General features: G+C 44.6%; 1 protein-coding gene across 1 annotated transcript; it reads right to left on the bottom strand.

Annotated features, from left to right (window-relative positions):
- Nucleotides 1-1,032: 1,032 nt before the first annotated feature.
- On the bottom strand, nt 1,033-22,737 carry LOC8042002 (lipopolysaccharide-induced tumor necrosis factor-alpha factor homolog). Its single transcript, XM_029991899.3, has 3 exons — nt 22,429-22,737; nt 9,275-9,434; nt 1,033-1,831 (listed from the first exon to the last, which is right to left on the bottom strand). Exons 1-3 carry the CDS (start codon nt 22,442-22,444, stop codon nt 1,729-1,731), a joined length of 279 nt encoding a protein of 92 aa, XP_029847759.2. The 5' UTR covers nt 22,445-22,737; the 3' UTR covers nt 1,033-1,728.
- Nucleotides 22,738-25,593: the final 2,856 nt, after the last annotated feature.

Here is a 25,593-nt window from a genome sequence, read left to right as displayed (position 1 = left end):
TACTTCGTCTTCCTGTCCGTCGTGTTTTGACATTTTTGTTTTTACCGTTCACATATCTGGAATCGAGCTTTCCCTTCTCAATATTTTTTCTTTTAATTCGGCGTACTTTTTGGATTTTAATCTAAACAATATATATACGTTTCTTTTTCGGTGAATATAGGATATGGCTTTTGCCTTGCTGTTTTGGTAGCACTCGACTATTATTAGTTTAGAATGAGCAACATAAAATGACAGAAATAAAAAAAAATATGGCATTTTTGTACATCGAACGTGTACAGGAAAGTGAAGAGAAACACACCCACGAACAGAAACGGTTGAGAGTCTCTACACACCAACTGACTGTGAATTTAACTTCCAGTCAAGTCACGATTGAATAGAGACTTTGTTGTTTGCTTCGTTTTTTTTATTATTCCTACATCTCAGGTATACTATGGATGTCATTCACCAGCTCGCCTGTGTTGTTTATGAATTATTTGATTAAAAATATATATTCAAATAATTCAGTCGCGAAGAAAGGTAAACACTCAGGTGAGCTGGTGAATGACACAATATTTAATTTATACTAGATACACATGTACCGACCTATGTTTTCCTTGTTAATACGAGCCTGTTCTTTTCTGTTTATCACCCTCAGCTTAAGGAATGCCCTTACGCTTGAAATAGTTAGGCTAAGGAGGCGAAGTGCCGGCGTAGCTAATGTTGTCCAGTCAGTCAATGCGAACGTCAAAAGACAACCGGTACGAAGTTTTCAAGCACAGCGGACTGTAGATATTCACAAATTTCAGGCTTCACATTTGGGTCAATGAGACGCTTGTTCAACCAGAATGCTGTCAGTGCAGCGCTACATCCATACAGCCGACTCCTTCCTTACGGACACTATCATTTCACTTTCATGCCACAACTTACAGCACGACTAAGATGTGTCGGTTAGATTTGACCGGTTTCCTTCGTCCACAAGGTCTAGCATGTTGGCAACATGATTGTTGTAGCCTCGATCCTTACCAAAAGGCACATTTTGAAAATGTAGAAGAGTTTAATTGGCATGATTTTTTTAATTCCAGGAATAAAATCTAGAATACAAATTATCGTGAATATGAAACAAAAACCAGCTCCACGACAGGCAATCACATACTACGCGGAATTGACCGCGGAGGATGAACCGTGTTATAGCAGTCTCTCATTACCATGAATATGTGGTGAGAGACATGAGTACACTACAGTTCTTGAAATTAAATTTCTATATTTACTAAGGTTTTGGGTTAAAGGGACCCGACACTTTCATCCCGGCCCGACTCGAGCCCGGACGGGGAGCTCACTAATTGACCCGAGCCCGGCCCATCGGACGCGTCGGGATCGGGTTTTCGGGCTTGCCCGAGCCTGCGCGGATCACTTGACTGGATCGCGTCGAGCTCCCAGCGTGTCGTTCGTTGACGACGCTCGTTCACGACGCTCGTTCATTTCTTATAGATTTTCTTAGAGAGAATTACGACCCGTAAAACACATTCCGTGTTAAAAGCAGGCTCACTTTATGAAACGCAATGTTGAGATCACTCCGATAACACCGTGCACCCTATCACTTCTCAACCTTGGTATGCCAGCGGGGACACCGTAGGCAGGATGAGAGAAAACCAAGAAAAGCGCCAGGCGTGCTATCACACCCGTGCGTTCTAGATGTAGTACATATTCGCAGTCTCTGGGTGCTTCCACCGCCCACATCCTTGGTACTCTTCAGAGTGCTCGCCTCTCTCCTAGATGCACGCGGCAGTTGGGACATGTGTGGCTTGTGTCCTTGCCGGTATCCACCACCAGGGGAACCCAGAAGCAAGGAAAGCTGAAAGCAAAGACAGAAAACAAACTATTATGAGCACGTATTCAACGAGTTTATAAGACGCACACGACGTCTCCTTAGATATGTACTCTGTTCGTGTGAAACGGACTTTATGAATTATTCACCGTGCGCGAACTTACTCGGGAGTTTGCAATCGCGATGTCTCACTTGAGTTAAGGAAGCGTCAGTGCGTCACGTCCTAACTGCCAAATCGCGAGCAAAAAGGTATCGTGTGATGCAGGCTTTAAACGCGCACAACCAGCTGTAATTACTTTTTCTCGTTCTACAAACAAATTTTTTTTTTTGTGTGTAGAATCAGTACAAGACACCACGTTCTTAACTAATTCTGCAAAACAGTTAAAATTGTATTTTTTTGGTTCGCTCCTCCTGAGACATCGTACCGCCAGAACTGCAGAGAAGAAAACAAAAACAGAACAAAAAGGCTATGCGGCTTTGATTTTTAGCGGCAGATTTAGTCAATCCGCGTAGCGTTGTAGTGCTGCAGACGGCTTTTGAGCGTCTCACCATTTCACGTCGCGTAACGAGCTTCAGCGTATTTGCTACTCGGTACACGTCGCAAAAACTCCCACGGTGACGTCATGAGCCGGACATGTCTTCCATGCTTCTCTGACACTGCTCACCACCCATCTAAAAAATCTACGAACATCTAGACACGGAGTAATTAAACAAAAACAGCTAACAAGTCGTACTGTACTGTTCCAATTTAAGTCCTATCCGCAGCCGACGTTACAATCCAGCGAAGCTAATTAAACAGCGCCAAAAAGGCGCATCGTCACGGCGCCCGTTGTCTCTGTGGGTATTATATCGCAGACGAAATCAATAATCCCCCCACCCGTTCCCCACCAAAAAAAAAAAAAAAATAAATAAATGCGCTGAGCGCGGAGCACTTTTGCGAGTGTCACTGATAGCAAACGAGAAAAGACAATGGGCACCTTGACGATGCCGTTTTTGGGCGACTTGATTTCTTCCATAGGATCGTCGCATGCGGTGGAACTTAAGTGAAACGGAGTATTCGCCACTTTCACGACCCATAGGAGGCGCCCTGGCACTCATCAAAATGGCTGTCATCTGTATGATTACCGTAGAACTGCAGTGAATACGTGGTAGTATTCGGACCGGCGCGGCTCGGCGAAGGGAGCTTGCGAGGCTGCGCGTGTAGAAAACGATCGCGGCGCTGCAGTCGACAGGGCAGCAGAAAGTCGCTGCAGTCCGCACGTGCCGCTGCGCGTGCACCGCGTGCATTCGCACGTGCCATCGCACGTGCGCATGCACGCGGTGCACGCGCACAGCCATAAAAACAAATATGGTTGTGTGTATGTTTATACAGCCTAGAACTTGGTCTGCCTCAACGAGTGACGAGTCTCCCAACTGTAGATGAGCAATTTAGCCAGTGCAGTACAACCGCTAGCCTGGGGTCTTTAACGTGCGTCACGCAGTAGTGATACACGACCGCACGCCGGTACGATGGTCATCCAGATCGGAACAGTCAGGGCCACCAACATGCTGACCCTACGGGAGTCAAAGAAAGAATAAAAACACTTAAGGACAAGGACAGACAGCACAGTTCTTTCATGAAAGAACTGTGCTGTCTGTCCTTGTCCTTAAGTGTTTTTATTCTTTCTTTGACTCCCGTATTTTCACCAACACGCTCTTTCATCTTTGTTTTATGCTGACCCTGGTGCCTGTGGTTCGGTGTCGAAACCTATCGCGATCTACAACACACGCCTGACGCGAGCCGCTCCGGCCCCAATTCTAGTACACTGTAGTAGAACAACAGTAGAGGCTGGGCCTGCTACGCGTACGTAATAGTAGTTTTGCTGTATACGAGCAGTATTAGAACCCTTACGTTTAAAGTGTAAGCCTTACTTTTCTCATTTTGCGAAAAAGCGACTTCGTTGTGTCCGAAAGATGGCCATAAAAATACGTCAACACGCACGTGCCGCTCACGCTCAAGAGCGGGACCGTGATGTCATCGCCAGAGCGCCGTGTGCAAAATGTGCGCTTCGGACTTCATCTGCGCTCGTTGTGTGCTTCGTGCGATGTACTGTGAGCCGACCGCGTCTACATCTACATCTAAGACCTCGACATCACCAGCAGCGTCTACATCTACGACGGCTTCCGCAGGCAAACGTGGCCATAAATAACGTCCTCTAGGACATCATCTTCGACGCCGTTCTTGACGTCGCCCTGGACGTCGTCCGAGAGGTCGATAGACGCCGTCCTTTATTAGGTTCTCGAGGTCGCCCTAGACGCCGCACTTGGCGTCGATCTCTAGGACGTCGTCCTAAAGGTCGTCCTAGGGAGTCGTCCTAGACATCGTTTTTGACGTCCTCCTAGACACCGTCCTTGACGTTGCCATCGATATGCGCACGGCGACGCAGATGCTCAGTCACGGAAGCCGTGAAGCCCTTAGTACGTGTAGGAACATTAACCCAAAATATTCCACTGGAGGGACTGCGGGTGTTTAAGTGTAGGAAGGCTTTCGCCTTCCTACACTTAAACCCGATACATATGGCAGCGCAAAGGTATGCTTAGCTCTTTAATCTAATTGTAGTAAATGGGCGTTCTGAATCACATGATAAATAAACGGTGCACTTTGAGTTTATTGTTGTTGCATTCCTGCCAAACCGCGAGAGGAGCACGTGATAAACAAGTATTCCTCGAAATCGGTATTACGCGCAGTTTTTGATTATAGTGAGTGTGAGATATCACATTTAAAACCTAAAGATTATTTGTGTTTGCTTTGCGGCACTTTATTTTTATTTCTTCAAGTCTAGGGGCGCACCTAAATGAGTCTGAATTTAAAACGCCCGACCCGTCTGGCAACACTGGCCATAAATCATCTGAGTTTACGAGTTTCCACCGCGTGGTGGGCGGCCTTTACTGTTTAGCAGCTCCATTTTCCCTCGAAGTTCCCACTAAAGTAGCTAAATAGAGCTAGGCAGGAACGAACTTCGTCGGAGTCTCACGGTTACGCCAGTCACGGCAGTCACGCCATCAAAATGGATGGACGACGACGAGGATAAAAAGCCCTGGGAGGGAGATTCAGACGACTCGTCTACAACCTCGGAAAAGAACTCGCATTGATCGAGCGCGTTCGGGTTCGTAGCACACATTGTTTTCCACGTGGCGCCGCTGCTAGCTACTAGCTTCAGTATGCTTCAGTATGCGTACCTCGTTAATGTATTATTCCATCACATGGGTGTTCGCAACCATTTCATAATTTTCTACTTATATATATTCAATTGGTTGTATCTAGTGCCACTAAATAAGCTACGCTTCAGAGTAACGACACTTGGCCATTATGTGGCTTAAAATCATGGTTGCCAGTTATCTGAAGCTTTATCTGAAATCACAGGAAATGCTTTTCCGCCCTCCACAAATGTTTAAACCGTTCGCGACAGAGCAAAGCAACATTACATGACCTTCCTAACACCGAATCTAATGCTGAGGAAGTCGCACATTTGAACCATGACGATCGGCCGTTGCGTCTGTTCTGCATACGAGCCAAAATGGCGGCGCCCACAACAATGTCGGGGAGCGGAGTGCCGATACTCTAAGCGCAGCTTATTTAGTGGCTCTAGTTGTATCTTCGGACCCACGAAGTCAAAATAAATATCCTAGATATATAAATATATCTTGGTTAATTCTTTATAACAAATTAAATATATAAAAGTAGTAAATTATGAAATTGTTCTGAACATGACTGTGATAGAATAATACATTAACAAGGAACGCATACTCCAGCAAGCAGGTGGCAGCGGCGGCACGTGGAAAACAATGTCTGCTACGAACCCGAACGTGATGGACCACAGCGAGCTCGTTTTGCAAGTGTGTCCGCTTCTGCTTCCATTGCTTGGAACCTCTCTTCCATCTAGTTAAAATGAATCCGCTGCTGTTGAAGCCACCAAACCTTACCCAGGATCTTGTCGTCGTTCGTCCAACCCTTTCGATGGCGTGACTGGTGTAACCGTGAGACTCCGACGTGGTTCGTTTCTGCAGGCACTATTTAGCTACCTCAGTGAGAACTTTGCGGAGAAATAGAGCTGCTAAACAGAAAAAGGTCGCCCATTTCGCAATAAAAACGCGTGAACGCAGGTGATTTAGGGCCAGTGTTGGCAGACGGATCAGACGTTTCAGAGCAAGGCTGATTTAGGTGCGCTCTAGGTGCGCCCTTAGACTCGGAGAAAAAATAAATAAAGTGCCACAAAAGAAAACAAGAATAATATTTAGGTTCTAAATGTGATATCTCAAACACACTATAAACAAAAACTGCGCGGGATACCGATTTCGATAAATAATTGTTTATCACGTGCCCCTCTCGCGGTTTAGCAGGAATGCAATCGACATCGACTCAAAGTGCTCCGCTTGTTTATCGTGTGATTCAGAACGCCGTTTGTTACAGGTACCTTCAGCTAAGAGACCTAAGCTAAAGGTACCTTTACGCTGCCGTGTGAAATGAGTATTAAGTGTCCTCCTGCAATTTCTTTTTTCACGCCGGGAAAGTGTAGGCAAGCACCTTTATTGTGAAGCCGATCATGCAGGACCTAGGGAGCGCGATTCTCACAACACGGTATCACCATCGCTGAAAGTTGCGAATAGTGAGACTAATTAACGGTTATTAACGTTATTCCGCAGTAGAGTAGCTCTCTTCCGCGGAATAACAGACGCTGAATCCGCAGCCCGGTCACTTGCCAATTTTCACAAACTCATGTTTACAAAAACAAAAAAAAAAAAAAAGACGGAGCGTTTTTAGCGGACGCCACCGGCGCCGCGCATGTGCGATAGAGTGTGGGCAACAAGCTCGCCCTCGTCCATAAACAAACCATTGGAATGCGATGTCGTCGGCGTCAGTGTGAGTCCCCGCACCCTTTTCCCTTTTGGAACTGTTGATTCTACGTCTTTCTGGCAACGTCTGACTACTCTAGCGGCCTCAGCAAAATTAACGAGGTTTGTTACACCACAACACTTGGCGAGAATAATGTAGCATGCGACAATTCATTCCGCGTGGATGCAGCAGAACGGACGCTAAAGCCTGAACTGCGTGATGAGATTCTGCTCGCTATTTTTAATCTAGGCATCTCTCGGGCTGCAAAAGCGTGAACCGTAGCTGAGAGGGTCGACGTCGATGCAGAAAATAGCAAGCAGAATCGGACCGATTGAATCGGGCATAACGAGTCGCTGATGGCCGCTTTTAACATTTGTCAATATTTCCTTCTTCAACCTTCAAACTTAGAAGTTTTGGAGGCCTGCACTTACTTCTTATCGCAATTACCGGGTCAACGTTTAATTTACGGGCCGCTGTCGTTTGAACGAGCGGACGACAACAAGCAGAACCGTTTGAGAGCGCAAACGACAGCTCGAACGATAAATAGTTCATTTGAACTTGAAGACGCACTGTACGTAATCCTTAGGTGGTCCGTACAGTTTTCAGGTCAACCCGCGTTCATGATGGAACAAAAAAAATAAATCTGACGACCAGAAGTGTTCGTAGATTCAGCTTAAAATGCTTCCCGCACTAGCGATCCTGCTTCGACGGTGTCTAGTTTTCCCTTTTAACGGCCCCTATCCACGTTCTCGGACAAACTGAGCAGGCAAAAAACGCATGAAAACTGACCTTCAAACCTTTCCCGACTTTTCTGGTAAAGCCCCAGTCGCGGCGTTCAGACGAAAAGGTAGGTTTTTGTCTGATTTCTTCCAAAACAACACGGGAATGCTCGTCCTGCATGGCGACTTCCGCCCACAGGCCCAGACCGGAAGTGCGCCCGATGCGCAACTACCGCGCCGTGACGTAACGCAGCTGAGTTCGTATTGATATGCGCTGGAAAGCTGCACACGGTGTGCAAGCTCGTCTGTAGCTCCTAACAGACATCGTGTATTACTTTTTTTTTATGTTTTTACCCTCCAAATGCGAGCACGCATGGAGGTGGAAGCTTGGTTTGGCGGTGCATGCCCCCAACTCCGATCTCTACTTCCGGCTTCATGGTGGATTTTACCGTTTGGCTGGCTTTTTATTGCCTACTCTTATTCCTACCTCCAGGCTCGATGTTAGCACGCAATGCCGTATGTATTACAAAAAAAAAAAGTAACCTCGGTATTTGTCACTTGAAATAAAAGGAAAGCGTTACCGAACTTCCTTAGCCTCAGAATAAAAGGAACACGTTGCCGTTACTGATAAAAAGTAACTTACCTTTGAGTCACTTTTTATTTACGAATTAAAACGTTTGACTGTTTTTGTTTACGTTACAGGTATGCATAACCGCCATATTTAAAGAAACATTACGCCCATGCAGGAACTTAACACAATTGCCTTCTATTTTTACGGTGTAGCCTGAATACTTAGAAAAAAAAAAAAAACACGCGCTAAAAACGTGAAATCGCAAGAAGTCATCTGGCTCGGTGCATAAAAAAAGGAGGAGGAATAAACTTTTAATAAATGAAGCTTCAGGCGCTGATCGTTGGGGGGAAGTGTAATTTTTTTTAAAGCCTTGGGAAGAAGTTGTAACGACTAAGGTAACTACGTTTTTCGTTACATGAAATGGGCATCGTAAGTACATAATCCGTTGCTCTTATGAAGACGTAACGACTACGTTACTATGCTTCCGAAAAGAATGACGCGTTACCGGGAACGCTGTTCTTGTATCGCGTTACCGCCAACACAGTGCGGATGTGATTTTGTTTTCCCTCGACCCCAGACAGTGACGGTGTCCGCTTGGCTGCTTCTTCATCGTGCGTTCCCAAATCGTTCTTTTTTTTTTCTTTTCTTTTTTTTGTTAACGAGGTGGAGAGTTTAGGGCGATAAACTGGTATCCCGTTCACCGGGCAAAAGTGACTCACCCCCCACCCCCCCCTCCCCGGTTGGCAGCCGCTATCATAATTTTGACCCTTAGACACGTGACCGTACCAAATCCTGCGGCTTTTACGTAAAACTTAGCCGAGATATGTATTACGATCGCCACAAAAAAAAAAAAAAAAAACACACACACACACACACACAAAAGAACTATTTTGTCAACACTGTTAGCCCCAGATATCAGTGGCTAGCTCCGATAAAAACTCAAAATACAGCACCGTGGCTGACGCCATCTAGCGGAGGCATTGCGAAGCTGGCCGAGTTTTTATCGTAAAAGTACATTTTGTACTTGAAACAAACGAAACGTAACTTATATCGTCGGTATATTGTAATAAAAGTAAATAATCAATTATTTGTGCGTGGTACTTCGTTAAAATCTAGGCGTAAATCCATAAGGTAACGTGCCTAGGGGTCAAAAATGTGCAACATGGCGGCAGCCAATTGGCGGTTACTTTTAGCTGCCAGTTTATCGCTCTAAGGCCCTCTACCTCGTTGTTGAGGTGGCTCTTTTATGCAGCACTGACGCATTGTGGAACACTTGCTCGCCGTAGTGAGGAAACGGAAGACAGCACCAGAGAAGGCAGCAGACTCCGACCATGACGTAGGTGCAGACTCCGCACTCTTTTTTGGTTTCCGTCATCACGAGGGCACCGCAGTGTGGACAGCGCATGCGCATCGGCCCTGCACCAAGAGCCGGTTGCTGGCGAACGACGATGACGGTCGGGGTGGGAGCTGCGAAGAAAAAGGAGACCCCCGATTGATATTTAACTGAAACAGTGGAATCATCGGAGGAAATCATATCAAAGATTGCATACTGTCGGATCATCGTCTCGCGGAAAATATACCTTCTTATATACACCTGTTCTTTTTACAGCGGATCTGTTAAGCGCTAGGTTCCCTAGGACCATGTCCGCCGGATTAGAGATGATGACACCGAACTCTGGACAGCTACTGCAAGCTAAGAGGTACGGCGGCAACCAGACAACTGGTTGCAACCGTCGCTCATAGATGGCGGCAACCTTTCTTCGGAGGAAGAAGATCGGGAGCGGAACGAGCGGTGATGTGAGCAGCAGCGCGAATGATTCCGCACCCACCGCGAAGCCGCTATCGCCTAAAGTTCCACTGCGCCGAGCGCTTCAGATTCCTTTGCGAAAGAAGAGCAGATCGCTCGCTTGGAAAGCCACCGCCGAGAACAGAAGCGGCATCTCCGCTGCTCTTCCTTCTTCACCAGAGTAGAAAGGCTCAAAGGTTTTAGGGTAGTTTTTATTGCGAAAAAACCTAGCAATTAGAAGTAAATTTGTTACCTTCACGCGAAACTTTCTATAGTCTAAATACAATCTCAGATGAATCTCGAAGAATGTCTCTGTTACCTTTAGACATATTGTCATAGATTAAGGCGGAGAGACGATGAATAATGAACTGAACGTTTAACGGTGCGAATTTGTGCCCAAAATGAAGGAACAGCCAAAAGGGTTACATGAAGATAAATACAGAGCGTCGCGGGCATCAGAGTCGGCGGAAACGCAAAGTCGAGCTCCGGAGAAAAAGGACGTCATAGTCGGGAGGTTGAGTCCGCACGGTCACGGTCAGCATCTTACTATCTACTACACTGGGTATCTCGCATGTTCGACCTAGATCGTTCGGGAGGAGAGGTAAGACGAGACTGACTAGACAAAGTCATTCTGGACCCCATATCTTTTTCACTCGGGGTAAGAGCAAACACGAATCTTCTAGATCAGGGTCTCGAAACGCCGGCTCGCGGGCCAAATCCGGCCCGCGGAGGCCTTCCGACCGGCCCGCGGCTGGCTACTCTAACAAAAACTGGTCTCAACATTCTTTTTATTTTTTGTTAGGCTTCTTACTGACTCTCCGGGATCCGACTGAATTTCTTTATAAACGTGCACTTTGTTTTGATAATTGTCAAAAATATTCAAAAGAAAAAATATTGAAATTTTTGTAGACTGTTTTATTAAAAAATACAAAGTAGTAGTAATGACGTGTTTTTATTTGTAGGATATTTTATAAAAAAATATAAAAAAACAAGTAATTATGTTTTTTGTTTAAAGAATTTTATAAAAAAATAAGAAAAATTATTGACATTCCTTTTATATTCTTTTATAACAAGAGAAAAATATTTATTTTAATTATTTTATAAAAATATTGAAAACATCTTCTTTATAGACTTCTTCATTTCAGTATTTGCCTGACCGTCGGGTAGAGGGCGCTGACGAACTTGCCGCCATGAGGTTTGCTTCAAGTTGGTTAGTTTCGGTTTCAACGCGCACGCGATTGTGTAGCACACAGCGAATGAAACAATGGTGACAGATGGGCCAGTTGGTACATGATGTCATTTGACAAAATGTGCCGCAAGACAAGGACAGAATAACCCCTCATTCACACTGGAAGCGGATCCGCGTTCGCAACACGGTTGCGAACGCGGTTGAATAAAGATCTATTGCAATTGCACGCGCACTCGATGACATCAAGTGCACGTGCAATTGTACTGGATTTTTATACAACCGCGTTCGAAACCGCTTTGCGAATGCGGATCCGCTTTCAGTGTGAATGAGCGGTAAGGGAGGCAACACAAATCACTTCGTGTTGTCTCCCACCGCTTTGTGGGATGTGTATGTGTATGATACACACTATTTCCCAACAAAAGCCACAATTTATATATATATATATATAAATTTGATCTTTTTATATTTATTTTAAGGAATTCTAAAAATGTAAGTGGCCAATTTTAACCAGGCGTTAAGTTGTAAAAATAAACTCTGAAAAACCTCAAAAAAGTTTAAAAAAAAAAAAAAAAAAAAACATACCGCATCTTTTCGTGGTGAATGATGTTGATTGGAGCGAAGCTCGGGTGGTGCTGATGATACTGATTTTCGTCATAGGTAGTGCTGATGGTGCCGTTTTCAATCATGTCAGTAGGAAAATGTGTGGTTTTCTTCTTTTTCCTTTTTTTAAGAAGACAGATGGGATGGCCACTTAGAACCCCCTATATTTTTTCTTCTTTTTCTTTTTTCTTTTTTTTTCATCTTTTTTTTCATTTTTTTTTTCTTTTTTTTTTTTTGCTCTCGCTGCTGAACTTACGAGCAGGAGCTCGTGAGCTCCCGCTTGTGAGCTCACGAGCAGGGGCACGCCGGACGGCGGACGGACATACGGACATGGCTAGCCCCTAAGGAGCTTCGCCCCTAATAGTTTCAATACGATTCCAGAAAAGTTTTAAGAGGAGTTCGAAAGAATTTAACCACGAATTTTGTAAATGTCCGGTCCTTCCATTGAAGCCTGGCGCGCGGACCGCCTCCAGCACACCCGCTGCTACTGGCGCAAAAAAATAAGCGGGCGCCTGAAACGGCGCCGCAACACAGACTAACCGCATCAACCAATGAACATACCAGCAAAAAAGAGAAACGTGATCAAGCTTTTTTTTCTCCTCTTCCTATCGCAAGGGATGTTCTCTCGTCAAATTATTCATTGGACATTGTCGTCACCAGCATCACCATTCTTATACTTCGTTTCAGCTTCGGTCCAGACGCAGCCGATGCTACAAGCGCGAGCATGTGGCCCAGAACAGTGCTTGCACTGCACGAGCGCGCGTGCTTGGCAGGGATGCAGAATGCCCGGAGCTCCCGCTTGTAGCTTTGGCTGCGTCTGGACCGAAGCTGAAACGAAGTATAGTCCCGTGTTTTGTATGTGTGTAACTACGTATGTTAGAATTCCTTTGCCCTCCCATCTGTATTCTGCTTGGTGTACTGTGCTGTATCTATTGCATATTGTCAGCATCAGTTCTACCATCGTTATTAGGCTGCTGCTCTGTTGGAACATGCCAAATGTTCTATGCACTGTTATGTATGCCTCGTGAATTTGTGCAATGTCATAATTAGCTGAAATTTGATTTATACACAAAGTAGATTCTTCTTTTTTAATATTTACTTTCACTTTCAGTTTTATATTTAAATGCTTATCTGAGAGAATATTTCTTAAGTTCTTTTCCTGATCTATATGTACTTGTTTATTTTCTGACCCGCGAGACAGCTACAGATCCCTGACCCAGCCCCTTAGCCGAAACGTTTGATAGAGTCTGTTCTAGATGTACGAAGAAGCGTTCCTTCTCGCTCATAGACGTGGCAATATGTACTTTCAGATACTGGAGAAGCACGGCCAGACCACTCACTGAGCACTGGGTTAATCTAGACATGGGCGCTTGTCCGATGAAATCCGTAAAATCCAACATGGCGGCCAATAAAGAGGATTGAAGGCAGGGTGAGCGCAATCAGATAAAGCACATTTATTCTCACGTGATAGCCCCGTCATCGCCGCTAATGCCGACACTTTGAAGGGGGTTGGCGCTTGACGTACAATTTGTGAAATTCCCAAGTTTGAGAAATGCTAACAGTTGGGCGCTTGTTTGATGTGGGTGCTTCCGCGCTATTTCTCGGTATACAGAACTCAGCGCAAATTTTACATAACGGACATTGTTTGTGACAGAGTCCACTAAGAAAACAACAACATGGACACACAAGCTAGACGCTTTCCGACCGCCATCGACGTAATGTTGAACACACCAACTCCATTAAAAACAATTTGCTAGCTGCTGACTTCCAACCATTGGAGTATTTGGAATTGTGCAAAAATGTTCAAATTACACGAAGATTCATTTTAGTGTCGATTTTCGATGGAGGCAGCATTTAACAATTAAAATATTGTTTTGTAAAGCTGTTTTCTTGTGATATGCACAGTCATAAAAATAATATTATAAATGTTACAACCGTTAATTGTTTAATCTTTCGACTGTTTGACATCGTGGCGTATCGTTGACCAAACGACTGCCCATGTACTCAGATGATAAAATAGCAGATGAAACTGATAAATAAGATTATATTAGAAAAAAAAGAGTTTGTCATTCCTACCTGTATGAAGGTGTTAGGAACGATAAGCACGTACTCGATGGGATCACGCTCAAAGGGAAAATCGAACTTCTGGATGCGAGGCATCCCCATGGAACATTGAAAAGATCACAAGACAAGAAATTTCATATGAAAAAAAAAAAAACTGTGTTTCTATTTGTATTTTTTTCGGTTACCTGCTCTCCTACTCGATTACTGAGCAGCCAACTGTGTTTTTGTTGTTGTGGTGCTTGTTATTGGGGCTCTTCAGATGTGTGCGCGTGCACAAAAAGTGGATTACGTTGGCCAAGCTCGGGTACCTGCTATATGCACATGAATGTATCCCAGGTCCGGCTAACTTGGCGTTCTTTTTTTTACTCTCTTTACTTGTTGTTTTATAACGCGGCAGAGAGAGGTCTGTCAGTACTTCCTTAAAAAAGTACTGACACGCCAAAAACATTCTTTTTGTGTGTGAAGTGATTCACTGTGTGTCAAGACTCAAAACATTATCCATTTGTAATTGTTCACTACAGGGCCCCGTAAAATTTGTTTGCTTTTTTTGTTCCTTTGCCATCTTTGTTTGATCTCCCAAATGGCGACGCCCGATGGTGGTGGCGCAAGCGAGTGCGATATTTGCGACGGCTCGGAAGATCAGGTGTGTTTTCCGGTACCAGGCGACCTTGCGGACTTCTAGAAGGATTTGGTTGAACGTTCGCAGAGGTTGGGACTGGTACCGCACGAGATGCCTGATCTAGTCTCGGAAGATCCCGATGAGGACGTCGCCGAGTCGTTAGTACTTTCGCCTGCTTCATACTTCTGGCGCCTCAGTAACACAAACTATACTTTGTCTCATCCTATGATGGACTAAAGGCCAAAGCCACGGGCCGCCAGGTCCAATCACGTTACGCGCTACACTATGACATGCCTAGCATTGATTAGGGGTGGACGAATAATGCTCTGAGCCCAAAAACGCAGCATCATTTCTATAGCTTCGACACTGCAAAGAGTCTGTATGTCGTGGCTTTTTTTGCGATGAAAAATTGAAAAGTCACTCAGTGCTATTCAATTTGAACTACTGTCCGCCCATACCCATTAGTGATTTTAGACGCCGGCACCGACACGTGCATCGAAGCAAAATACCACGCAATTTTTAAGTGGCTTGTGATTGGATTTGGTGGCCCGTAGCTTTTACCTTTAGTCCACCCTAGGGTGAGACGAAGTATAGCAGGACCAGCAGGAATCGCACCCAAAACCACGCCTTCTCTTCCATTCCTGCCCATTCTTTGGAAGCTTGTGTAGAGCTTTCGAATGTGCCAGTGCTGAGACAGTCCTTGACACAGCACCTACGCGACATCGCTCACGCCGCTCATGAAAGTCGGCTACATTTCATCTTCAACTGCACCGTTTTTGAAGGTGTTTTGCAACGCTCCCGCGTTGCAAAACACTCCCAACAATTGACGCGTCATTTGCTTACACACGCATTGTCAGCGCAGAGCGAAATTCGAGAGCGAGCGCCTGATCGACAACACTCAAAATAAAAAGCAAAAAAAAAAAAAAAAAAGAAACGTAAAAATGAGTAAAAAACGTAAAAAAACGTCAAAAATGTCTACTTTTAAGTGTTTGTTAAACACTCTAGTTTAACGAGCACTTAATAGTAGACAAGGCCGTGGTGCTGACATATATCGCGTCACAAGCGAAGGCCAACGCAGGGTACAGATCGGAAACGCGGGCAGCGTCGATGCTCGGCTTCGAGTCAAGTTAGAGCCGAACGTTGACACAACCGTCTTGTCCAATCAGCGCCTAGCGTTGGCCTTCGCTGATGACGACACTTCTATCTTCCCTACGGCTTTGTTATCTAGGAAGTGTTGGCTTAACCACTTCTCTATTCTGTCGGCTGTCTTTCTACTCTCTTCCTTTTCACGCAAAGTAGAACCAGCCCTCACAAACAGGTTGACCTCGTTGCTTTCCTGTAAATAAACATAGCTTCTCTCTCTCCCTCTCTTTCTTGTTTTTTGAGATAAAGCCATTTCATGAAAGCCATGCACGATGTTTTCTTTAGACGTCAATGACTTGTATCACTCTCTTGCACCAGACATTTTGCTTTCGAGGGTCAGCCAGTTTTTGGAAGACAATTTCAGTCGCGAATGCTAGTGTCTGATTATGTTTAGGTTCTTGAGTTGTACGTTCTTCGGTCGAGGTTTGTGGCTCATGGTGGTCACAAGTCTGTCTGACGACAGGGAATGTGCATTGCTCTGTCAGAAGTATATCTCAGGATTTCAGATTTAAAGAAGCATGATATAATCAAGGATTCTAAAGCTGGTTCTGCTTTCATTAGAAGATACATGTACGAAATTTTAGTATGTACCCTGAACTAAACTCTAGAAAGCTCAATTGAAAACTCTGTGTATAGGTCCGCAGAGTCGCAGTTTTCGATAGAGAGACTCTCTCCAGTATTTAGACATTTAGTTAAGACTACAGCCGGATTTGTGTTTGTCGTATGGGAAGGTGACGGCAAAACCAACCCTTTCGTTCAACAGCTGACATTCGAAAACTGTCAAGCCGGGTCTGGTTCGCAGTCGGATAAGTAACGCAGTCCAAACGTCGTGCGCTCACTTTATAGAGAAATCTCTATTCAAGGTTTGTGCAGACGTCTCAACAAAGCAAAATACCCTCAGGAGTTTCTGTGCAAGCATCTTTTCTACATAGTTTCCTTCGAAAAGAAGGCTCAAAAAAGTTCCAGGCAGAAAAAGTGCTCTGTCTTCCCGTTCTTTCACATATTATCCCATAACCTCAAATATATCGCTAGCAACTTTGGGCTCCGTACGGCATTTATCACAGAGTACAGCTTGAAAAGATTGACTCCCTTCACTTCCGCTCAAAATGGTTGCCTTAAAAAAAAAAAAGTGTCGCATGTGTTTCAGGGCTTGTCTACAAAATCCTCTTTGGCTTGGTTTGTGCTATATTGGTCAGACCAAGCGCTGTATCAATTACCCTTTGAGCGAACATTGACGGCGTGTCCAAAATAACGATCTCTATTCGGAGGTTTCAAAGCACGTCAAAAAAGGAAACAATTGTGTCTCTTTGTGAAATTTGACGTCTGCAATTTCATCAGAAAGAAAAGATGGCCACAAACGTCAGTTAAAAGAGTCCACTTTGATAGGAAACCATGGAAACGCTGTAAATCTGCCGTCCCTCTGTTTGGAAGCCGAGTGGAAAAAGTTTCTTTACCTCCAACTTTTGTGTGGGGGAGATATATGGAACGATAATTGTGTCGCTTTATTTTCTTTCTTTTGTGACGATTACGTTTTTATGTACATGTATGTCCTTTACAATGCTCGGCTTTGAGGTCACTTCTTTTGTATGTGTTTGTTCGGACTGTGAACTGTCGGTTAAATAAACCAGCTTCACCGTCTTTTTTACCTTAAATTGACAGATACAGTTGGTGTTCGTACCTTGTATTTTGTCCTTGTTAGTGTCATTTCCGGGTTTTGCCTTTTCGCTGGATAGGTGAATGGATGTTGGATGGATGTCAATGGCTCTGCCCTTTGTAACGGACGATAGCTTGCGCCACCTAGCCCAAGTCTAAAAAGAGAAACGTACGATTCCTCTTGCCCTTCTAAGCCAATTTTCTTCCCTTAACTATAACCAGGCAGTGTGGGATATCATAAGGATGACCTTTAAAAATCGGGCAAAAAAATACAAAAAAATACAAAAAAAAACAAACAAACATTACCTCCACCTTTTTCCCCACGCGAGCGACTCTGCAATTTTCCTCTGGTCAAACCTTGCATATAACCCACATCAAAACCTAAGTCGCTCTGCTCTAATTTCTTTTCCATTTCACTGATATATATTGTGAAGAGCAGAGGTGACAGTAAACAGTGAGCCCTCTTTCTATTTTTGCGGGTTGTGTAGTTTCCCCTTCCCATGTTATAACTACCTTATTGTCTGTTTACACGTACTGAATAAACTTAACCAAATTTGCATCTGAGTTATACTCCTTCAGTTGACCCCAGAGTTTTTCCTGGCTCGCATAATCCTACGCTCCTTTGACGTATAAAAAAGCTAACCATAAACGAGTTTGGTTCCTCACTGCTATTTCTATACATTGTGTGGCGACGAATAAGTTATCTTCCAGCTTTCTATCGCTTCGGAATCCATTTTGAACCTCACCCAGTACTTGCATATCTTCTGCCCATTCCTCCATTCTTCACTTTGCTATCTGCGTAGCTAATTTGAATATGGTCGCGGGTGGTGATCAAAAGAACAATAAATAAACAGGAGGAAATAAATGTTTACTGGGGCGAACTTGAGCCCAAACAAAAAAAGAAACAGAAGATAACAACAGAGCGTCGCGGGCGTCGAAGTCGGCGTAAGAGCAGAATCGAGCGTTGGGGCAAGACTGCAGCTGCTCGCCAAGCGGAGCCCCTTGTGTACACGCGTTTTTGCTTCTGGAACAATCGGCGTAGAAGGTTCGGCTCGTAGAATTTTCTAACTTCGAATCAGCAGCACACTGTTCTCGAATTTACCTGAACATCACATTACAGAGTCAACAAAAATCTGCACTCGCGGCCAGGAGTCGATCCTTGGCTGTTTGCGTGGTAGGCAAGCGCGATAACCGTTAGGCCACGAGCGCGCTGCCTTCTTGGTCAGTTGCGCGCGGGGCAATATTTCTAAAGTTACTGTTATTGGGCGATATGCCTTAATATTGCCTTTATTTTCTTTGCCTTTTAAATATTAGATTCATTTAGCTTAGTTTCCAATCATTGGGTGCCTCTCCTTCCCTATATATCTAATTAATCGCATGCGCTAACTTCAATTTGCTTAATGAGTTCCATGGGTATGTCGTCTGGGCTTATCACTGTACCTGATGGAACTTTACTTTCTGACTTACCCCATTCTCTTGTGGTCGTCTCCATTTTTACAGAATTTTGCTCACTGCAGCTGTCAGTGCTATCCACTGTCCCCCTCTGCTGAAGCTGGGAGAAAGTCTCTTGAGTTGCCCGCCTAAAATATTCCCGTGCCCCCCCCCCCCTTTATTCTTCTCCCCTCCTGTGCGGTCAGTATGCGTTGGAAACTCACTGTCTTTCTCCCCTGCTCTTGAATGCGTTCCCAAAACTTTTTCGCCGCATTCCTATCTTTTTTTTTTTATTTATTCACATCATCCACTGCACTCTTGCGCTCCCAATTTTGGTCTGTATTAAAGCTGATGCCTCCCATTTCCGCTCTTGGAAGTTCTCCCATATTGATGCTACTTCAGCCGGCAAGGCTCCCCTTTTCTTTGCCCACCTATGATCCCTAGATGCCGCTTGTGCCGCAATAGGACTTCTCTGACCTGCTTATCCCCCCAGCTTTTTGGTATGTGTCTTCGTTTTTGCTTTTCTCTTTGGTGAGGATTACTGAGGATTCGATGCTTCTCTTGAGACTTATTTCCTTCTTCCTGTTGTTTTCCGGTCGTCACCGCACTCTCGGATAATTCTACTCACTTGCGCCCTCACGTTTTATTGAGAAATATATTTGTGCAGTATCTCAATCGTGTTTCATCGTACTCATTCGAGTGACTAAAACACTCAACAGCTTAGCCTTTCTTTTTTTTTTTTTTTGGTGTCAGTGACCTTTCAATTATATTTCCGCTGTTCAATGACCGCATGATTTTAAGCTTACAGTCCACACTTCCCCTACATCTGGTCTCGCTTTGAATATGTTTTCTTTCTCTCTTTTTACCTCTCTCCCTCTCTGTGTATTTCTCTATTTCGTTTTAACTTTACTCCCCCTACCCTGAACATCCTTCGCATGGACCAATGTGATAAGAAGGTGGTACATGTGTTGAAAGTCGAAAGATGTTTGTCCTGTCCGTCCTCTTCGTCTGACTCTTTCATATCTTTTTGAATTTATTATCAACGCGCTCAATACAAGTATACTTCCGAATTAAGGAAAACGCCTTTTAGAAAAGTTGAGCTGATGACAAAAAGTGAAATATAACGAGCACATTCCAAAATCGTGCCCGCCAAGTGTAACAGCTTGATCATCTTCGGCGATCACGACCTAAAGTTAAGTGCAAAACACAATAGTATCCGTGGATACGGTGCTTATAGGTTGATTTTCATAATTACCGCCATGCGCATTGCTAGACCTCAGACCATGCGGAACTTTAGTTCACCTGCTTTTTGTATAGGTTTTGCGATGATGCTGAGACGCCGAACTCTTATTGGCTTATTGAAAAAAAAAAATAGTGGATAGGCCTCAAGTCATCTAGCATTGAGCTTTACCCAAAGTCTTTTCAATTAAAGCCAATCAGAGCTCAGGGTCATTCTGACGTCACCGCGACCGCCTGCGAAAGCAGACGACTTAACAGAAACACGCGGTTTAAAAACACGCCAAAGACAAAAAGACAAAAAAAAAAAAAGAGACGCCGAAGAAAGCCAAGCTCTTACGGTCACCCAAGTAGCTTTTAAAGCGTTGGCGAGAAAAAGAAAGATACAGGGAGAGATAGAAATCGGCGGTTATTGAACAACGAGTTAAACTGACGTTTATGAACCAATAAGAACAACCAGCCCCTCTTGTTGGTTTGGTACGCTGTGTAATGAACGGGAGGGAAGATCATGATTAGATAGGAAAAGGTAAAACACAAATAAAGAAAGATAGAAGGAGAAGCCACACAAAATACAAATATATAGAAACAAATGGAAAAGAAAAAAACTAAAACAGATCTCCTCAGAATCGTTATTTCTTATATCACTAAAAGCGTTGGAGCTCTGTTGAAACTACTCTAGCCTTTGACAACGTTGCATAGAATGGTTGAAGCCGAGTACAGTCATGTCATTTCCGTGGTTTAAAAAAAAAATGTAAGGGGGCGCCTTTTTTTTTTATAAAGATTTCCTTTTAATTAGTGTGCTATGGTCATCGCCCTTTTCATCGGCTGATCTAATGGAAAGGAGACAAGTGGTTGGCTTTCCGAGCGCTTCTCGGTGAAGAATACGCAGAGGTACTTCCGCGAGCGTAGCTTGGAAAGAGGTACCTCCACTACGAGGGCTCATGCGACCTGTGCTCTTTATAGTAAGTGAGAGGTTAAGAATGCGGTAGGTGCTCTGCCTTCAGCACGCACACTTTGCCTTCCGCAGGGCTGGCTCTTGTGTGACGACCTGTCATAGAGGCACAGCTCATTGACCGAAATCTTAACGTGTCATCAACTTGAGTCTTTAATTTCTGGCGTGACGGAGAAACAAAGTCTGAATCTGCATGTATTTTTAGCCCGATGTAAAAATCTAGATACACGCTATCTACGACCACAAAAAGGCATGGTCACTAGAGTAGTAGTAGTAGATTGGGGTTTTGTGCGCAAAAGCAACTAAGGCTATGATGCGCCAAGAAATGATACTATTGCAGACGAGGATTTAAAAGAAGAAAGAGCTTTAGTAGCTGGTAGTTCGCAAAATGTATAAAATAAGAGTAGCACCTTACATTATAAATAATGCTACAATATGTGTAAAAGATCAACGCATTTTAAAAACTTAAAAACCTGGGTGGGTGGGAGTAGTGGCTCATTTCCGAGTAACACACATAGGTGTAAAGGAACATGGTCTTTGTACAGTTGGCAAAAGTAGTGGAGGCGTTTTTCTTCATACGCAGGACATTCTAGAAGGATATGTGAGACACTCAGCGGTTCCTGGCGATGTTCACATTCAGGAGGGTCCTTCCCACGTAAGAGGTGTCCGTGCGTGAGCCGCGTGTGTCCTATGCGTAGTCGACCAGAGAACTACCTCATAAAACCTGTCTCTGTGCCTAGCACTCTGCCACTCACCAAGAAAAGGCTTAATCATGTGCAGTTTGTTTGACACCTGTAGGCTCCATTCTGCATGCCACTGGGCTTTCACATGGTATTTGATTAGGGCACAGTAATCTCTGTATGGGATGCTACTAATGTCTACAGCACGGGAGCCAGAAGTGCCCGCAGCACGATCTACCTCTTCGTTCCCTGGGATTCCGACATGGCTCGGTGCCCAGCAGAATAGAACATTAGATCCTTTCCTGGTTGCTGCTACTATTTTGTTTTGTAATAAAACAACGAGGGGCATTCTTTGGGGCTTCAAGCGATGTCAGAGCCCGTAAAGCACTCAGTGAATCTGTATATATAACTGACCGAGAGTTACTTGTTTGGATGATATGATCTACTGCAAGCAGAAGTCCATGCAGTTCAGCAGTGAAAACAGTAGCGGACGAATTAAGCCTACGAACACTTCTTACTGAAGGGCCAATCATGGCACAGCCAACAAATGATTCAGTTTTTGTGCCGTCTGTGTAGTAGTGGGAATGAGAATCGTGTTCCTTTTGGAGTTCGAAAAATTCTTGTCGCATGACCTCAGTTGGGGTATCCTTCCTATTGAACTTTGTTAATAAAAAATCACAACGTATGCAGTTAAAATCCCATGGTGCTACCGACCTTGCAACTGTAGCAACTGGGAGCTTACTGTCTATCTCAACTGACTCTGCCAAGTTCCGGTTTCTCATCGCGAATGGAGGGATAATGCTAGGCTTGTTTTTGAATGTCTTCTGGCATTTAGTGCTCTCCACAGCCTCCCGGGCTGGATGCTGAGCGACTGAACGTATCCTTAATCAATACATAAACCCTAGGGAGAAACGCCGTCTGTCAAAGGACATCTCATTTCCCTCAGCATACAGATTGAGCACAGGCGACGTTCTGTAAGCTCCAATTGCTAAACGAAGTCCCTGGTGATGAATGGGGTCCAGTGCCTTAAGAGCTGATTGCCTAGACGGTCGCTAGAGGATCCAAACGAAAAGCGCACGAAATCCCAAGAAAACGGCAAGCAACTCACCCGGGTAATAAGCCATCGTTCTGCAAACTGGGGCCGCCGAGCAGACTGTACACGACACCGAGAGCGGTACATCCGCCAGTGGCAGCAGCCAGCGTCTCGCGAGAGCAGCGAGTGGAGACAAAGGAAAACAAAAATCACGACATCCGCAGAAGGTTTGCGCTGTGAGTAAGACTGAATCGGAAGTGCTAGCGCAGCTTGTTCGTTCCAAAGCGGGCTACAACACAAGTCGTCGTGGCGAGGACCGAACGATCGCTAGAGGCACCTCAGACTGGCCAGCTGCGCATACCACCACAGCTGCTTTTTGCAGAAGCAAAACGGGGAAGGGAGGAGGGAGAGGGGAAGGCTTATAGTCAAGCCCCGTCACTGAGTGAAAGGGCAGACAGTTGGTTGCCTAGGGCCCCGCAGGCAACGCGTCGCGTCTGCTCGTGTTACGTGATACGCACACGCCAGCCGTTACTTTCAGGGAGACAAAGAGACCTTGCGTTCGAAGCGAGCAATGTCTAACCCGCATCATGTCCCATGTATGACGTAACATCGTAAACCGTTACGTTTGTAAGGGAAATGTAGCGAAATTTTATTTGTGTCACATTATTGGTCACGTTTCCAGCAAATTTTAGCCGTCTTTGTTTGTTCTTTTTCTTTTGTGATTCATATTGTATTACCCATTTGAATTATTACATTGTTTGCTCTGTGTTGGTGTCAGTATTCAAACACCACATATTATAAACTCCTAAAAATGTAAAAAAAAAAAATTGTTAAATTATTGGACACCTACTGCTTATGATGTTCTCGCATGCTGTATATATGGGCTCGTTCGTATTTACATTGAAACAAAAAAAATATCGCTGGGCTTATGTGATTTACTTGCCCTAGCCTGCACTGGCGCAGAGAAGTATAGAGCGGTGCGGAAAAGTGCAGGGCAATGAACTTCCGGTTATGCTTTGAGATGTGATGCACTCGAAGGCAGCTGGCGCAGGAAGTGCAGGTAAATCGAATGAGCACATCGTTGGACTTCGCGCTCATCCCGTTTGTGAGGATTGTTTCATCTAACGCCCTTCTGCAAAATTCACGCTTCGCGTTTCTTCCGGGTACCGACAACCGCTGCTGTGCGAACGCGCAAACCGCGAAGGATGCTCTGTCGACATTTGCTTTCGTGGGCCGTGGTTCATTTCAGTCCTGTGCTGTCATTTGCTTCGAAAAACCGCACGAAGCGCGCGCCTTGTGGAATGACGCATTTGACGCTACCTGTAGCGGAAATGCGTACAAGAGGCTTGAACCCTCGTTTGAGTGCACGTGGTGTCAGAGCTACATAATTGGAGCCTGGAGGCCAAGGTCATACCCAAAAGAGGGCTGAGCGCTCGCTCAATCGCACGCCGGTGGGCACTGGGCATCGTTAGGTGGATTTCATTTTTTAAGAACCAAATAAAAAAAAGAGGAAATCAAGGTTCTGGCAAATGTTTGTCGCTTTCTCTAGGATAGCATAAAAGTGTGAGATCAGAAGAATCAAACTTTCTGACATCAGAAAAAAAAAATCATACCGAATGACCCAGTCGTGCCATATTTTCTTTTTTTTTTTTATAGTAGGTGATGTGTGAAGTGGCTCACTCTTTTTCAACACCGCGGAACCCATATCCTTCACTATTTCGCACAGAGACAAAAGGAAAAAAGCTCATATTCTTGTGAGTCATCTTCCACCTCGGGCAGCCTGACTGTGGTGCAGAGCTCTGACCTCGGCTGTATCGCTAAACCGCTCTCATCTCCTCCTCTCCCTCAGTTTCTACGCGTATACTGAGATAAAATGAAGGAGAGAAGGAGTTGGAAACGGAAGTGACGTCAGAGCTTGACACTGCGACGACGCTGCACGCTATTCTATATCTTCTCCTCTCTTTCAGTTTATTTACAAGTAACCAAATTACTTGTAATCCCTTACATTTATCAGTAATTTATCAACGGATTAATTACATATTATCTAGAGTAATTTTAAAGTAATTTCCTTACATTTTTTACGTAACGGATTCCTTGTAATCCGTTACATTTTTTTTCAGGACCAGCCCCCCTCCCCCCCCCCCCCCCCCCCACCCCCGCCCTCTTTTAAAGAAAAGGTCGTTTCCATTTTGCGCAGTGACACTGCCACGCGAACACGCGAATTAACCAGCGCAAAGGGAGGCTGGCACTCTTCAGTTCTGCAAAGCCTTTTTTTTTTTGTAACACCAAGCCCCTGAACTATTGTTTTAGACCCTCAACAATGTCAAAATATAAAAAAAACCACACTTTATACAAAATAAAAGGGGGGGGGGGGGGGGTGGCAAGCTATATCCGCTTTTTTTAGTGTCTGTTTTTTCTTTACGATCGAAGGCGGGCAGAGGAAGGCACCCTAGATTATATGCCGCTTCGAGAAGCTTAAGGCGGTAAGTGCACAGACAAGAATTAACAATGCCATTTTCGTAATGTCAAAACACGAGAAAACGCTCCATCTACCCTAAAATGCACTAAAACAGATGTGATAATATGTGAAGGTTTTATTGCCACAAGCATCCTGGTTCGTCAATGCACACTTACCATCTTCTCTTAGAAAACAGGATGCATTTTTTTTTCTGTTTCTTTCACCTTATTTGACCTTGTTTAAAAAGCTACTTACTTTTTTTATACACCAACTTCTAGCGTTAGCCCACTCTATTTGTGAATTCCACCCATGTTATCTGCATCTCAGACACCCTTTTTGGGAGTCAGCTTTTTGCGAGCACTTCGAAAATGGTAATTGTCTACCTCAGTGGTTCTCAACCATCGATGTTTCGCGGACCTCTTGTGGATCGGCGGAGATGATGGAGGACCCCGTTTGGTGTGAGGGGAGGGGGAAGGTATAGGGTAAATATAACATTAATTGAATAAATAGATTTAAGTAAGGGCTAGTGTGAAGTAGAACTTTCTTTTTGACATGCATATGGGGAAACTCGCCCAAAAACTGAAACATTTCTTCTCAACCTGGAAAAAAAAAACTTTTATTGTCGGGCTTGACTGATGAACGCGGACCCCTAGAATGCCTTCGCGGACCCTGGAGGGTCCGCGGACACCCATTTGAGAACCACTGGTCTACCTGTTTTCTTCTTCCTGTTTTTACTCCAGCAGGACGTATCTTATCTCAAGCAGAGATCTTTGCAAATAAAA

Source organism: Ixodes scapularis, unplaced genomic scaffold (genome assembly GCF_016920785.2).
Source record: "Ixodes scapularis isolate PalLabHiFi unplaced genomic scaffold, ASM1692078v2 PGA_scaffold2__306_contigs__length_199485367, whole genome shotgun sequence".
NCBI classification, from domain to species: domain Eukaryota; kingdom Metazoa; phylum Arthropoda; class Arachnida; order Ixodida; family Ixodidae; genus Ixodes; species Ixodes scapularis.
This window is presented reverse-complemented; position numbering and strand designations above follow the sequence as displayed.